Here is a 15,739-nt window from a genome sequence, read left to right on the forward strand (position 1 = left end):
TAGTGTCTTGACAGAGATGTAAGGTAATTGTGGGTCGTATTCATTTAATCACACATTACAGGAGGGGTGGTTCAGACACACCTGGCGGAGATCTGCGCTCTGCTGAGTACCCCTTTTTAGTTCATATGAATTCGCAAGTAACGGCCAAAAATGTGTTTTGTGAGGTTCCTGAGAACAGGACGAACAGCGGCCGTCGAAAGGTGGAATAGTGCAACGGTCCTAAAGAAAGCATCGGCCTCTAACCTGCTGGTGGAATCTAAGAGCTTCAGATGGAGAGAGACCCGATGGGCTACACGACCAAAAGCGGAGATTCAAATTAAAAGTGGTATCCGGCACCAATAACAGATTCTACCTCAGCTCAGCAAAATGTAAATATGAAAGGAAGTACAAAGACAGGCTTCATGGATAAAAAGTGTATTTAGAGTTAAATAAACACCAGGCAATAAAGCATCCGTTATAGAGACATTAATGTGTAGCCACTGACAGAGACTGGTGTTTCCCCATCGCTGAGACAAGGTCCTTGGCACTCCTCCAAGGAAAGGCAGAGTGACTGAACACATAAGTACTGCACTGTACTTCCCAGTACCACACTTCTACAACAGTGTGTTCAGCACAATAAATCTGCCACAGAGAGCGAGACATTAACTTCCTTAGTAATGGGGGACCCCCAGAGGTACAGAACCCTCCAATCCCTGACACCCCATTTATTCCATCGGGCAGTGACGACACCCCTCACAAGAACAGTCCTTTCACTTCAAAATGTTTCTATATAAAATGTCCACGTATAAAACATGCCTTTGCGCAACGTAGTGCAATTTCATTAGGTGAGTATACCTTTTTTTTGTCCTTTGTTCTTTTCATTGGCACTTTGTGAAGTTTCTGAACAGAAGAAGCTCATCTGGGACGCGGCGGGAATAAAACTAATTGTTTAAAACTGTGTGAAATGAGACATCATTAAGTACTATTACGGCAAACACGTGTGCTCAATATGTCCCGACTTCAAGCCGCCAACTAACAGTCCCTCTGCAGATAAAGAAGTGACGATCGGTCGTCTTTAACGCGGTATCGGCCGACAGCAGGAGCCACCTTTCGAATAAAGGGCGTCACATGTCGTGAGGCAAATTTAGTTTTTGATATAAACAAATAAATTGAGTTGAAGCAGGTTATCTTGAAAAGATCAAATCTACCGAGTCAGAACAAGTTAACAGTCATTTTTAAGTCATTCATAAATTCACTACCGGTGTGTAGTTATGCATAATTATCACCATTACAGATGCTGCAGGAGTAGTTTTACGCTGCTGACCAAAGAACAACAAGTTGACTTCTTTCACTGTATTGGTAGAAACACACCTTTAATGCAGCAGAGTATCTTTAAAAAAAACAAGCTTCTCCATTTGATTTCCTCTCGTCGTTGTACATCTCGGATCATTTATAGAAACGCAACAGGTCATAAACTGGGCTTTAAAAATGGAAGTCTGACATTTTATCGATTGGTTAAAGGGAACTCAAAGAAAAATTACAATCTACAACTATCTAAAAATCTATCACCTATATTTTTTCTAAGGCAGCCGTGACAGTTATTTCTGTTCAGACCACTTCTAAAAAGGTTTTAAAACTTCTACTATTTGGAAAAGAAAGAATCAAGATCATTCTAAAGGATTAAACACATCTAACGAAAAAACAGCAAAAAAGTCTTGGTTCCTATGACGTCATCTACAAATACATTGGGTAACGTCTATTTTAAAACCAAGACATTAATTAAAATGCATGATACATCATCAGGATGTGATTGTTGGGAAACACTGTACGTTATCCACAGACATACATCCGTCAGGCGCCAAGTTAAAGATTCAAATGGCAGTTATTCATTCATCGGAGGAAACGATCTAAGAAAAAACAAAAAGAACTCTGCCTCAACAACAACGACTCCCTCAAAACTAGACAATAAACGTAATCCTGCCGATTGCACCGTGCAACTAACTAGTAGTTGCTTCCGCATTCACTGCTGAAAATAAAACTCTGTAAGAAATAGATATTTATCAGACATCCGCTGTGGCTTCAGTTATACTCTAAAGACGACTTATTTCTTCAAGGTGCGCGTCTATAAGAGATAATTCATATATTGTGTACATCTCTGAAAAAATATTCTAAAAAGTCAAGGGGAAACTTTTTTTTGTACCACGTGTGTGAGCATCTTTACAACAAGATATTAAAAGACTGTTGCTGGCTGTGCCGAAGCTGCTTAATGAACAGGAAGTAGGTATTGAACAATATGTAGATAAAGTTAAAGTCTGTATCCAGGAAGGCTGCAGAAGAAGGCGATACTAGATGTACGATTACACTAAAACTGTTGGTTGTGAGAGATACGGTGAAAAAACGGATATGCTACAAAAGTGTTATCTGGTGTCATCTTAAAAGAGAAAAGTCATGATTCACCCCATAAACAGTAACTACGTGATGCTCCTATAATGAACATATTACACCAAAAAAGCTTATCTGAAGTCCTTAAACATTGCCTTGAGACGTTTTCCTTATTCATGCGTTCAAAAAAAAAAAAGGTTTCCCAACCTGCCGTAATTTTTTTTTTTGCTTTTTTGTATCCCCGATTTTACTACACCCCCCCCGTCTCCCCCAGTGGAACAGTCCACCTTCAGCCGTCGCTTCGAGTGAGGGAGAGCTCATTTCTTGGACTCCGGGTGGGTGGGGCTGGATGGATAGTCGGTGAATCTCTGACAGGCTTTTTTCCAGCGACAGGCCGTGCACCACATCTCCTTCTTCTCCATGCCGTACACCTTTCGGCACTTCTTCGCCTCCCCACGGGGTTTCCTTGGTAACAGCAGATGTGACAGCATAAGGACACGCAGACAGACATCCAGACGCCCACAGAGTCACACACGTGTGTGTGTGTGTGTGTGTGTGTGTGTGTGTGCAATGTGCTCCGAGGCATATTAATACATGTAGCTGTAGGGTCAGGTTCTTCCTTTCAACCAGTCAATATACAGACTGCTCTTTGTTGTGTGATCTGATCTCTGATGTGCTTCCTGCTTTTTATCAAGCAGCTCAAACTACCGACAAAACAACTTCATCATTTCAACCAATCTGTGGAGTTCAAAGGAATGACAAACATGGCCGCTACAGCCCCCCGGAACCCCAAACCATGGCCGCTACAGCCCCCCGGAACCCCAAACCATGGCCTCTACATCTCCGGGACCCTAAACCATGACCTCTACATCCTCGGAACTCTAAAACGCAAACATGACTGGAGCTGCCTTAAAGACAGCTCCGCTGTCACAAGGAAAGATACAGGAGAACATTCCTTCCCTCTGCAATAACACTTTACAATAAATCACCTCTGGCCAAATCATCCTCCACATAATTACACACTGCTACACTGTTGTTTGCTGGGGTTGACTTTTGCACTACTGTTTTTCACCTAGTTAGTTAATTTAACACTATTCTATTTCATTGTATATACTGTGAATTTTTGTTTTATCTTATATATTCTGATATTTAATTTGTCCTACTCTGTTATTCTATTGTGCATTTTTTAATACTTAATATTTTTGGTTACTCTGCTACTTTGCTTCTTGGTGTGTCTTGCTGCTGTAACATACAAATTTCCCCCTGGGGATGAATAAAGTACCTATCCATGACTGCTACATACCTGGTTCCTGGTGTAGTTTTAGTAGGCGGAGTCAGTAAAGCGTTGGCGGCGTCGGCCGGCTGTCGCTTTTCTCCGAGGCCCCGGGTGTTCACAGCCCCCTGAAAGAGTGGAAGGGCATCATGAGAGGATCGCTCAATATGACGGAAATATTATATACTTCATTGACAAAGACGTACAGAGAGACCCAATTAACCACTCCGTGATAAACATGGGCTAAACCTGTGTGTCAACAAGCAAACGAGTCATTTCTGACCCGTTTTCAGTTTATTTCTGGAGAATACATAACGCAGCACTATCAGCAGTTTGTGTTTGTCCACAATACACGGAGGAAAATTAAATCACTCAATTCGTTCCTTTAATTTACCAATTTGGTGTTCGCTTCCAAATAATCCAGCCATGCAATTATTCCCATTCAATAAATTGGCACACTTTAGGATCCTCCTCGCCCCGCGAATAAGCACCGATGTTAATGTCGAGGAGACAAATCCAACTTAAAGGTTAACGAACAAATTCTTGGAACGGCGTTTTGGTGAGTTTCTGTGTCGTTTCTTTTACGACGATTGAACACTTCCAGTTGAAACTACTTGAGCACGGCGCCAAACAGACACACGAGTGGACTCCACGTAAAATACTATTAAATCTAAATGTATATGCAGAATAGAGTCCTAAAAGCAGGGAGTGAGTCAGAATCTTTGCACTTTCGGTTCCCTCGTCTAGAAGGCAATGTTATTCTTGGTATAATACCCTGAATATATAAATCGCTGAAGCAATAAAATGATATAAAATATGTCATTAGATACCAGTCATGAATTTGAGCTTTTACGAGTCTTGAAAAAGGTGGACTAAAAATCATAAAAGTGGTGTTCGTGACGATTATCTTTCTGAAACAAACAAACTTTGATGATTATTTTCTGACATAATCCAAAATAACTTTACAACAATAAGTCATCCCTGCAACTCACTTAACGAGTCTAAAGAGTGCAGCTGCTCACACTGATCAGTTCAATCTGCTCCAGCCTGATGTAAACCTGTATGGGCTGCCTTAAAGACCCGCCACAGTTAAAAATCAATTCATATAAAACTCACCCGTGCGTGTTTTATCTTTGACGAGGAGCGCTCACATTCGGTCGTTTCCTTTGTGTCCCAGCAGTGGTTTCCCGTCAGTTTTATTATCGATTTTAAGACCCTTTTATTGGTCCGTAAATCTTTAAAGAGTTCCGTGTCTGAGGGACGCCTGATGTGCTTTTAAGATACAATATGTGGCCCCTGGATCCCTCCGGTCCTTTGACTGTCTGCTGGCTGTCCCACGAGCCCCGACTGATTCACGGCGGTGCTACTGAAGCCGCTGTGGCCCCCGGCCTTTAAAACCGTCTGCTAGAGAGCAGAACATCTAAATGATGTTAGAGAGCATTCTAAAGTTTTTACCTGCATCGTTCTTTTAATCCTAAAGTCTCACTTTTTTTTATTCATACCTAAATCACATTAATCTTACATGAAGAGCAACGATATGATATAATGTAATGTTACGGCTGCTTTTACATTTGGGTTTTTGTGTCACTAGAAATGGCAGCGTCCCAGTAAAAGTAATTGTACAACCCGAGTGACAAACATCTTGAATCGGACGCATAAAAGTGCTTATTTATTGACCGTTGAGCTTCCGAAGCGCCAGAGGGCGGACAAACTAAATATACTGCGAAGAATCAAGACAAGTGTAACTCATGTCTCATTTTCATGGACTACTTTATCGCCTTTAAGCAAACCATGTAAGGAAAGTATGACACGCATCACAATGAAACTAAATTTGTTTTGTCTCCAAAATATTGAGTCAGAAGTAGATTTTTACGACCTCCCGTGTCCAAAACATTTAAAAACAAACTGGCCGTCTTTGTAAAATCCTCAAACACGTTTATCGATGAAACCATTTGTGACGGTCACGTCTGAAAGTTGACCAAGAGTCACAACAACTTGGAGTCTTTTCTGGCGCACGCCGACGAGCAGAACCCACGATGTGCCGTTTAAAGACAGACTGATGTCTCGGTATTTAACAGATGTGTTAAAAAGCAGGAAGAGTGAAAAACAAAACAAAAAAGTGACAAAAAGCTTTTGAGTGGAAACAGGAGAGATGTTAAGATTAAAAAATTAAAAGGCGTGAGATTAACCTCACTCACCGGGACGCCTTTGGAAATGACACGAGGGGGTGTCCACGACGCACTGAGGTCGTTCCCAGTCCCAGTCCCAGGCCCGGTCCCAGTACCTAACCCAGCCAGCTCAGGACCCACTGGGATACTCACTGGAGCAGTGGCCTGGAACATGGACGACAACCACCCCGCCATAGAGAGGGGGGGGCGGAGGGACGGGGACAGTGCAGATAGAAACAGAGAGGAGCAGAATACAGGAACAAATAAAGATCATGTAATGAGCAGGGAAGGCATTCATTTTCTGAAACGCTGACTTCACATAAACTCTGATCAGGTGTCAAAAACAACATGACGTCTACAAATGAACAACCTGTGGGAGCTTTGAGATCATTAAACAGCATGAAGAAGTTAGCAGCATCGGGTAGAAGAGTGCAGCTCGATGAGAGTAGTTGTGCTTTCACAGCGCTTACATACTTTAGAGTGCATTTTGTGTTGCCAAACAACCGTCAACATATGCGAAAGGACCGAGTCCAATGTTTGGTTAAAATATAAAGCTTTTTAGATGCCAAATGCGTCTCTCCCAGCTGAAACCAGAGCTTTTTTTTTTTTTTACCTCCAAGGGCATGCAAGTGAGGAGAGCACATGAATTTGTGCAGTTACAAGAAGAGGAACGAGGAGGAGGAGGAGGAGGCATGGATACCCAACGCTGCCACAAAGCAGTTTAAAGCAGGAATTTGAGATTAAATGGCTTTAAAACATATTCAGACTTCTTCGTGTGAACTTATAATAATATTTTTGCAAGAAAGTTTCTTTTCTTCCCTTCCTCTCTGACATGAACGCCCACACTGGTGGAGGAGTTAAGTCACTCTGACCTTTCTTTCCCACACTGATCTCAAAATCTGAGTCCATGAGATAGAAAATCTGAAACTTTGCCGCTCTGCGGCAAACACACTGCTTCATGTGTTCCTGGTGTTTTTAGGGGCATCGCAATAGAGAAGTGGTTCGCAATCAATGTTCTTTTCAAAAAAAAAACAAAAAAACATTGATTTAATTCTTTAAAAGGACATTTAATACGCTGAATTGCTATTTTCTGATGATTTATTCTGCGCATTTGTTACTTGTAAGCCTGTTAACGATACAAGTACGGTGGGCTTCAAGGCTGCAATAGCATCATTTCTTTTAGAAATCTAATTTGAGTGTCTGTGTCCAGCGCTCGTGTGAATTACCTGGTAGGCGTGGTCGGTCTGGATGTGGTAGAACACGGAGGGAGCCGACTGGCTGAGCATCGTGGGGGCGGGGCTCTGCGGGCCGCTCACGTCGATGTGCTCGGAGTGAGAGACGGAGGCGAGCGGCGAGGGGAAGGCAGGCGGAGGGGCGCTCGTGGTGGGGGAGGTGGGGGTGAGGCTGGACAGGCCCTCCGTCAGGCTGTCCATGTTGACCTCGATCTCTGTGTAGTAGAAGTCCTCCTCCCCGTCGCTGTAGTCAGAGTCGCTGCCCCGCCTGAGGAGAGGAGCAACAACTATAAACTCCTCAGGACGTCATGAGTTAAAGTTCTCTTTGATCCATTTTTATTCGTTAGGTAGTTCGAAAGCCTGTTTTTCCATTTCATGCCCGATTCATAACATTGAAAATATAATTTATGAAATACTCAATGGAAATGATCTCTACGAGGCTTCAGGAAACTAAATTTGAAGAAATTTGGGAGAAGTTGAGAATGTAAATTTACCCAAAATGCCCTTCTTTCATTTGAAATGCAGCAGCCATTTTTAATCACTTGCTCAGATCCACGATGTCAATCAGAAAGTCCTCAGAATTATTCTAAAGACTGCTGAGTGTGCATTTACTCTCATTCTGTTCAAAGAACAATTCTGTGTACTAAAAATAATACAACTGTACACTGGATGGTTTTAAATGTTCAGTATAGTTTTGAAACTAAATTTAAATCTCATTTTAGTTAAAACTGGATTTTTCCCCAATATGATTGTTTTAACGGTAAACATGCAAGCCGTAATCAAAACATTAAAGCTACATTTTAAACACTAACTTGGGGTAATTGACTGTTATTTTAACAGAGTTCAGGAAGAAGTTCCTCGTCCCAGCAGCAGAGGGCAGTAAAGGCCAGTTTGATGAAGGGACAATAACTGAGGAGGTTTAACTGCTGCATGGAGTAACAGGAGTCTCTCTCCCTCTTCCCGCTTGCTTTTACTATTAAATTAACATAAAATCATCATTATGATTTCAAATATTTGTGCAAAGTTATGCCATGTAGTTATATTCAGTGATCTTTTAAGCATTGTGATGCAAAAGTATCTATTTATTGGGCAAAATACCTCTGAAAGGCACAAGATGCACATCTAAAGAATCTGTAATACACAGTCAGCTGGACGGACGTGAAGGCAGCTTTTAGGACACCGTGGTGGCTAAACGGTGGAATTACAACTTCCTGTTCCGTCACGTGATTGCGCCCAAAAAGACTATTTCCAGCAGACTTGCATTGGCAAAGAAGCTTCTGGGACACAGCGGATCATGTTGGATTCGGAAAGTCTCCGGGTCATTTTATACTGTGAAGTCCTCCTGCACCACTAGAGACACTTTCATGGGAATGAACGCTGCGTCTTAGTTCTCTTTAACCATCCACGAGTTGAACAGCATCCAATCTGTGACCAGTATAATGTGGGTCACTGTTCTTGTTTTACTAGATCAGTTTAACACGACCACCCTGAAGCTGTGGACAAAGATTCACTGGAGTGACCCCTAACGCAGTGAAGGTCTTTAAAGATAAAAACAAAGCCCGTGTTGTTAAAAAATAATAATTTCACATAATCAAAAAAGTAAACAAAAATAATTTGCTTTCTACCCTCAAAAAAGTCTGTTATTTTAGATAAAATAATCCTTCGGTGTTTCACTATTGCAAAGTTTAAATGTTTGATATTTTGTAATAATCTTCATCAGGTTAACATTACATTTCTCAATTACAATTTTAAACTATAAGTACCTGACGGTACATCTATCATTGACAAAGCGCTAGATAGATAGAGTTATTTTTAAATGAGAATGTATTCAAAAACACAGAAATGACATCATGTTATATTGGTCACATGGTTTTGGTACAAACTACCTTTTTAGTTGTGGGGGGATTTTAAGTTGGTAACAGTTGACAACTTTTGCAGACATGAACAGATATTTATATTTAAATGTGAAACTCAATTAAAAATAAGTTTTGTAACAATTGTAAAAAGTGCATTTACTTAAATAAATAGAATCCCAACTACAATGTTTTATAAATAATTATTTCCACTCAATTGAAAAATAGACTTCGCAAAAACTGTCAATTTAGGAACACCACGACAACTTCAAGCTAAATGAAACGGTGTACAAAATGTTTGTCTGATCTTATAATATGCTTTCCCTTATTAATGATATTTAAGAAGAATATAGTCAGAATATAGTTATCAACGGTCATTAAATGTACCCCCACTTAGAGAACGACTCAAACCTTTAAATAATGTCAGAGTCACAATGAAGATCATCAGTGTGACTCGAACAGATCACACTGCCTGGTGCATGCGTGTGTGTTCCGCTATGACTGTTGTGACGTCATCCATTGGTTTGTGGACCGACGTTTTAAAGCCTCAAGTTCAAAATATTCTAATATTTACATTTGACATGAACACATTAGGAGATGTGAAGAAACAAAGATAGTGGGTCAATAATTTGAGTTCTGCATGTGTTGGTTTTCCTGTGAAGACTCACCCCAGGTGGGCGCTGCGGATGTGTCTCTGGATCCCTAAGGAGGTGCTGAGGACCTTTTCACAGTTCTTCCACAAGCACTTGAACATCACCTTCATGGAGTTCTGAAAGACACGTCAACCACAATAAAAACAGCACGAGTCAAACAAGATGCTTTATTCATTTAATCCTTCAACACTGGGAAAACATCAGCTGCCAGTGGTGGTAGAACCGGAGATGAAACCAAACGCATGATCTGCAGAACACAGTCCTGAATGGTAAACGGGGGGGGGGGGGGGGGGTGGGGGGGGGGGGGGGGGTTATGCAGAGAGTACTGCCACGTTCCTGTGTGTGGATCTCATCGGCAGCCTCAACACAAAGGCCTTTATGGGGGACCGAGTGCCACACTACAAGGGACCAGACACTACACCTCATTAGAGAGCTATTAGAGCAGCAAGCCTATAAACATAGAAACCCAATATGTGACAAGTTCAGACACAGTCAGAGTAAAAGAGAAAGACAGAGGGGACAATGAAACTGTATCCTTCTCTGTCTACCTCGTGTACGTTCATGTTCACTGATCGATGAGCAGACTCATTTACTATTATGACTCTTCCTGCCGTCTGTGCACGTTGTGAGCCGAGGTGAACAAAATCCATCTTACTGGGAACAGTTTGGCGTTCGGGTGCAGCACAACAGAGAGAGTCTAACGGACATTGGTCAGTTTTTTCGTGGACATTTGACCAATACACAAATGGAGGCTGAGAAGTGAAGCCAATGAGGAAGCCTAAAACGTGCATTCTCTCTAGTGTCCACCAGGGGGCGGCGACTCTGGTTGTATAGAAGTCTATGAGAAAATGACTCTACTTCTCTCTTGATTTATTACCTCAGTAAACATTGTAAACATGAGTTTATGGTCTCAATCTCTAGTTTCAAGTCTTCTTCAATACAGCATGATGTTCATTTAGTACATTATGGTCCATTTAGAGTCAAACAGACCATAAAGCAGGGGATGCTTTAGGGCAGGGCTACCTTCTGACAGGTTGTTACCAGCGTTGTATACAGTTGATGAGCTCAGGTGTTTCCACTCTGCCCCACCCACCTCCAATACCTGCAGGGAAAGCAGCCACAACAGAAACAGGCAGACGGGGCTGAGAAGGTTGTCCCCTTCCAACTCCCCTGCAGAATAAAGTCAATGCCTAATCCCACACACATAATAAGGTTGGCAGTCCTTCCACCCAATCCTCAAACACAGACAGTGGACCCCGGTCAGTGTGGCCAAACACCAGAACATTTGGGCTAAACCATGTGCAGCTAAAATCAACCATCGTGGCTCATCTTCCCAGTCCTCAGTACTATATGAGCGCAAAAGAAACTCGAGCTCCAAAGCACCTCGACTCTGTAATAATGAAAGTGACAAGACTGGTTATGTCTCATACCTAGCAGTTTCACTTTGGGTCATCAGCTGAGAAGAACAACTTAATTCCTGGTCACTTCGTATGACTCTAGGGATGCCAAATAGCTAGTAATTGCATCAATGTCTCAGTTATTGTGCGCAAAGGTTACGCTGCCGAGTACCTGGTGCTTTGACAGGTAACCACCAGCAAACACTGGCTACCAGACTTAGCACGGTGCAGCAGCCCCACGCCATCAGTGATTAGAGACTTAAACTGCTGACTGACAGCTGGAATCGGCTGCTATGGAGCTGCTTTAATGAGCCGATACAGATTACCAGTCAGCTGACACGTGCTACTGGACTCCACAGCTCCTCTAAGGATGGCGCTCTCTGTTCACTCTGCAGATCACAAACATCACACTGCAACAGCAAAGTTTGCTCAGAGCCTGACCAATTTATTGGCTGTGCAATCCGCTCAAACAGTGAGAGAAAAAACAAAACACCATCCGGATCCGTCTCATTAAACTTCGTCAACTTACCATAACTTTGCATTCTGCAACACCATCTTTTCCTGCTCAGCCTCATGCCGCAACCGCTCATTTGCCACTTGTTCGTCCGCGCTTTTCCATCTCAATCTTTCCCAGAAAGAAAAACTAACAAAAGCAATTATTCTTGCTGCTCAAAGGCAAGGTTCCCTGATTGAACTTATAGTTCCTGTGCTGCTATTCACTGACCCCGGGCCCTCTTGTTTAGCAACCAGCACCCCTTTCTCAACCAACTGCAGTTCCACCATCGCCTTTACATTTTCCTCAAGCTGTGACAAAAGAGGGAGATGCACACAACCAAGCATATTAACAAATTATTTATTAACTTAAAGGCACCATGAGAGGCAAGCTTAACCTAACATCGGCATTTGGAGTCAGTGATTTCAGCAGTGTAGGTGAGTGCACGAGTGGAAAGTGTGAATGCATTGTTGGATAATGTCGAAACAAACCATCTTGTCCACCAGAAACCAAAATGGGTGTCGCAGGGAGGAGAGCAGAGCTAACTGAGCTCAAAGAGTGTTTTTAAAAGAGAAGCACTGGGACACACAGGGCCCATCATGTGTTGCCAATGTTGCTGATGAGCTCAGGTGTTTCCACTCTGCTGATGACCCTCCGCCACGCCCACCTGCAATACCTGCAGGAGAAAGCAGCCACGCAAACACTGACCTCTTTCTGAACCTCGGATCCTCAAGAGCAGAGTTTTGTCAATGTTTGGCACTGATGACCTGATTCCTACAATAAACCCGGGATAACTCTGCTCGGTTCATGAGGGAGGGAAGGAAGGAGGGAGGGAAGGAAGGAAGGAGGGAGGAAGGAAGGAAGGAAGGAAGGAATGAATGAATGAATGAAGGTTCTTTATTTTAATTCATTTTCTCTTTCTGCTCGCAGCTGTCCGATGAGCAGGCACGGACCTGCAGGTAGGTGTGTGTGTGTGTGTGTGTGTGTGTGTGTGTGTGTGTGTGTGTGCTGTCACTACCTTTCAACAGCCTCTGGAGAACGAAGGCAAAGAAAACACCGAGCGAGGGAAGTGAGAGCCGAGAACAGGTTTATTCCTCAATGGTTGTGTTGACTCTCTCCTACACTACTATTCCTTTGAACTCACAGACGTGTCGCTCACTCTTCATTTTATACAACATGAACCATTAAAGGTCTTGAGTGCTGCTGGCTTAATGCACGCCCCCCCCCCCCGCCACGCTACGCTGTTTAAAACTACGCTCCTGGTACAAATGAACCAGCAAAGCTAGCCTTTAATCCCACAAACAATCACAAATCACTTAATTCCCTAAGCGTTTTTCTTGCATCTTAACACTGTTACAGTAAGACTGGTGATTGCCATGTTTACTAATCCTCTTAAGCAAACAGCCTACGATCCGACGGGCAGCTGCTCACGGAGGGTTTACACCTCTGTGGGGTGGGCGGCCGGCTGCATTGCGTCACGGAGCTCCCCGGTTAGCTCACGTTTTAGCCTTCGTCCACACAATCTGGACTTTAAAGCACGTTCCCGCAAAGGTTTGGGGCTGTCCCACTTCCTCTCTCTCTCTCACACATTTTAAGCTCGTCATTGACACTTTCCGTGAGTCCCCGTTTCTGCAGACTTTGCATTGAATTACCCACAATTCATAGCGTTGTGACGTTAAACACGGGTTTACCAGGAGAAGCCGGAGGAGTTAAAAAAAAAAAAAAGGGGGAAACAAATGTTCAGCCTGGTTTATTCAATTTACACAGAACCATTCATGATTTAAGATGAAATTAGAGACTACATTACACAGTTGGTCCATTTGTTTTGACCGTTCCCTGACCTTCAAATCAGGGAGTAAAAACATGTCAAATAAACACCCACAATTGCACATAACATGTCATGACTTTGTCAAGTTAACGTGATATGTCGCAGCAAAATTGGTATTTATACCATTCCGAGCCCCTTGCAGTCTCTCACAGTCAACCAGCCATCAGTTGAATCCCTGAGGGTTCAGGGTTTAAGGCCTTAGGGGGGACGTTTGGGATTGGGCCCAATATGTGTGTGTGTATTCCTCCCTGCGTCTTTCCTCCTTCATTTCCTGTATGCTTATCTACGGTATGTCCGAGGGTCTCTGGAGCATCGTCCTCGGGAGTCTTTGTGTTTTTTATACATTCGGCTGCTCAATAATCTTCACCGCTGCACAACTCCAGGGGAGCTGGAAATCACAAACTCCCACATATTGTACAGTGTGTGAGCTCTCCTCTGTCACTGTACGGCCATACAGGAGACACGGAGATTGATTTCTCCTCTTGTTGCTACCATGACGACTGCTCTAAACCCTCCGAGTCCTCGTTTTTATGCATCCCTTGAACCTTTTGTTACGTCCTGCTGTTCATGCCTCCCTCCTGACTCAATATCTCCCCTCCCTGAAAAGACTGAAATACGGGAGGGAAAGCTTCTTGAGATTGAAAACACTTTGATGTTCTGGTCTGTTTCCAAAAGTAAAAAAACAAAGTGAGAGGGAGAGGAGTGAAAGGGAGAACGTAATCCATCATCCACACAAGCAGAGAGCGCCGGGCCTCGTGTCCGAGGATGTTAGACTGCACGGTGCTTACGTTTTCCAAGGTATCTCCCTGCTACTGCTTTATAGAAATAACAAAAAAAGCACACCAGAGTTGTTTCTGTACAACTGTGGCGCTGACGTTCTACTCAGCATGCACGCTCGTTTTTTGGGGATTCAAGTTAAAAGTGGAATGGACCGCATCTGGGGCTGCTGCGTTCAGCACACAACCACGGCTGAGTCAAGAGACTGTAACGACTGTGGGGGTCAAATTATTATTTAATGTATTATCTTAATGATATATATATGTACGCTCTGTATACACTTATACAGATATTTAAAAAAATGAAAGTTCTCATGTACGTTTTAAAATGAAATTCTGTCCAAATTACCTTCATTTTACAAAATATCTCGCAAAAACGACTACAAATGCTCAACGGTCCTGTAGGTGGCGATAAAGATGACGTCAACAACACGTCAAACACCAGAGAAGAAGATTCTGAGCATGCTCGGTGAGCTTATTGTCCTTTGGCAATGTAAACAAACTGTTAACTATAGTAAAGCAAAGCGAATCATTTATTTTTTCTTACAATTTTGGTATTTGGTGCGATGGCAAAAATGAAAAGTGACTCGTATGTGGACTGTTGATGAAGTGGAGTCGCCACTTAGCCTCACTTTACAAAATAAGGCGATGAAACCCCAAGAACTAACCAGATAGTGCGCACAGATACTTAAAAATTGACCCTGTAGTAGGCGTTTTCAAAGATATCCATTTTTGTGATCTAAACATCTGTTTGCCTTATTGAGGCCACAACATCTGTATACGTGTAGACTTAGTCTTATTGCAGGTGCTTGTGTTGAATAATATGCAGATGTGTTTTCTGATCTGCTCATCTGCTTCGTCACAAACAAGCACTTCCCAATTACTTCACAATAAAAGCCCTCCTGCTGTTCAGGAGTCATAATTAATCATTCAGCCCAAACTTTTCATCTGCATCATTGCCGTACAGAACGAAGCATACGGACAACATCCATCTTTACCTTTCGCTTCCTTGGTATCGGGTCCTCGAACATGAAGTGCGTGTTCTCCGCCACATCCTCGACGACATCGTCGCCCTGGGACGAGAGCAGGAAGTTCTTGTTGGCGTCGTTGGAGAGAGGCGGGGACGGCGTGGAGGGCACCGATTGGTCGCTGGCGTCCCAGCTCCAGTTGCCGCTGGTCGAGCTGCTGTAGCTGGCCGACAGCACCTCTTTCCAAGCCCTGCTGGCCGGCTCTGGGACTGCAGGTCAAAGAATGCACACCTTCAAAGAATGCACACCTTCAGATACAAAAAGAGGAGGTTTCATATCTGGAGAAATGTGAGCGTGAGTTACGTTCGGCCAAGGAATCTCTAGATGTTGTTGTTCATTGTGTACACATCAAATATATTGCTCTTCTGGACATTTGTGGGAGAGGTCTCCTCTGTTGCTCTCTCAGAGGTTTCTTTCTTATCTTTTTTACTGTACACGTTTTTCCTTTTAGGATGCGAGGGTCCAAGGACGGAGGATGTAGTTGGTTGTACAGATTGTAAAGCCCTCTGAGGCAAATTTGTGATTTTTGATTTTGGGCCATACAAATAAATTGAATTGAATTGAATAGATGAGCCGCGCTGCTCGCGGTCCATGTGTCACATGGGTTAAGATGTCAACGGTTATGTCAGCTTTCGGTTTCTTCAGAAATGTGAATTTCTTTTAAGTGCAAAATTCTC

At 43.0% G+C, this 15,739-nt stretch overlaps 1 protein-coding gene across 2 annotated transcripts in view; it reads right to left on the minus strand.

The window, feature by feature from the left end:
* Window positions 1-654: 654 nt before the first annotated feature.
* The window catches only part of slc2a4rg (SLC2A4 regulator), a 40,185-nt gene continuing 25,100 nt past the window's right edge, over window positions 655-15,739 (minus strand). The window contains exons 4-9 of one of the 2 annotated variants that reach the window (XM_031845425.1): window positions 15,033-15,271; window positions 9,556-9,656; window positions 7,029-7,302; window positions 5,833-5,967; window positions 3,665-3,762; window positions 655-2,826 (exon numbers count right to left, since the gene is read on the minus strand). In XM_031845425.1, coding sequence (XP_031701285.1) covers window positions 2,679-2,826; window positions 3,665-3,762; window positions 5,833-5,967; window positions 7,029-7,302; window positions 9,556-9,656; window positions 15,033-15,271 — 995 coding nt within the window. In that variant the 3' untranslated portion in view covers window positions 655-2,678. The remainder of the gene's footprint in view (window positions 2,827-3,664; window positions 3,763-5,832; window positions 5,968-7,028; window positions 7,303-9,555; window positions 9,657-15,032; window positions 15,272-15,739) is intronic. The other variant, XM_031845426.1, reaches the window with a different exon arrangement.

Source organism: Anarrhichthys ocellatus, unplaced genomic scaffold (assembly GCF_004355925.1).
Source record: "Anarrhichthys ocellatus isolate YVR2014 unplaced genomic scaffold, GSC_Weel_1.0 scaffold5, whole genome shotgun sequence".
Lineage (NCBI taxonomy): Eukaryota > Metazoa > Chordata > Actinopteri > Perciformes > Anarhichadidae > Anarrhichthys > Anarrhichthys ocellatus.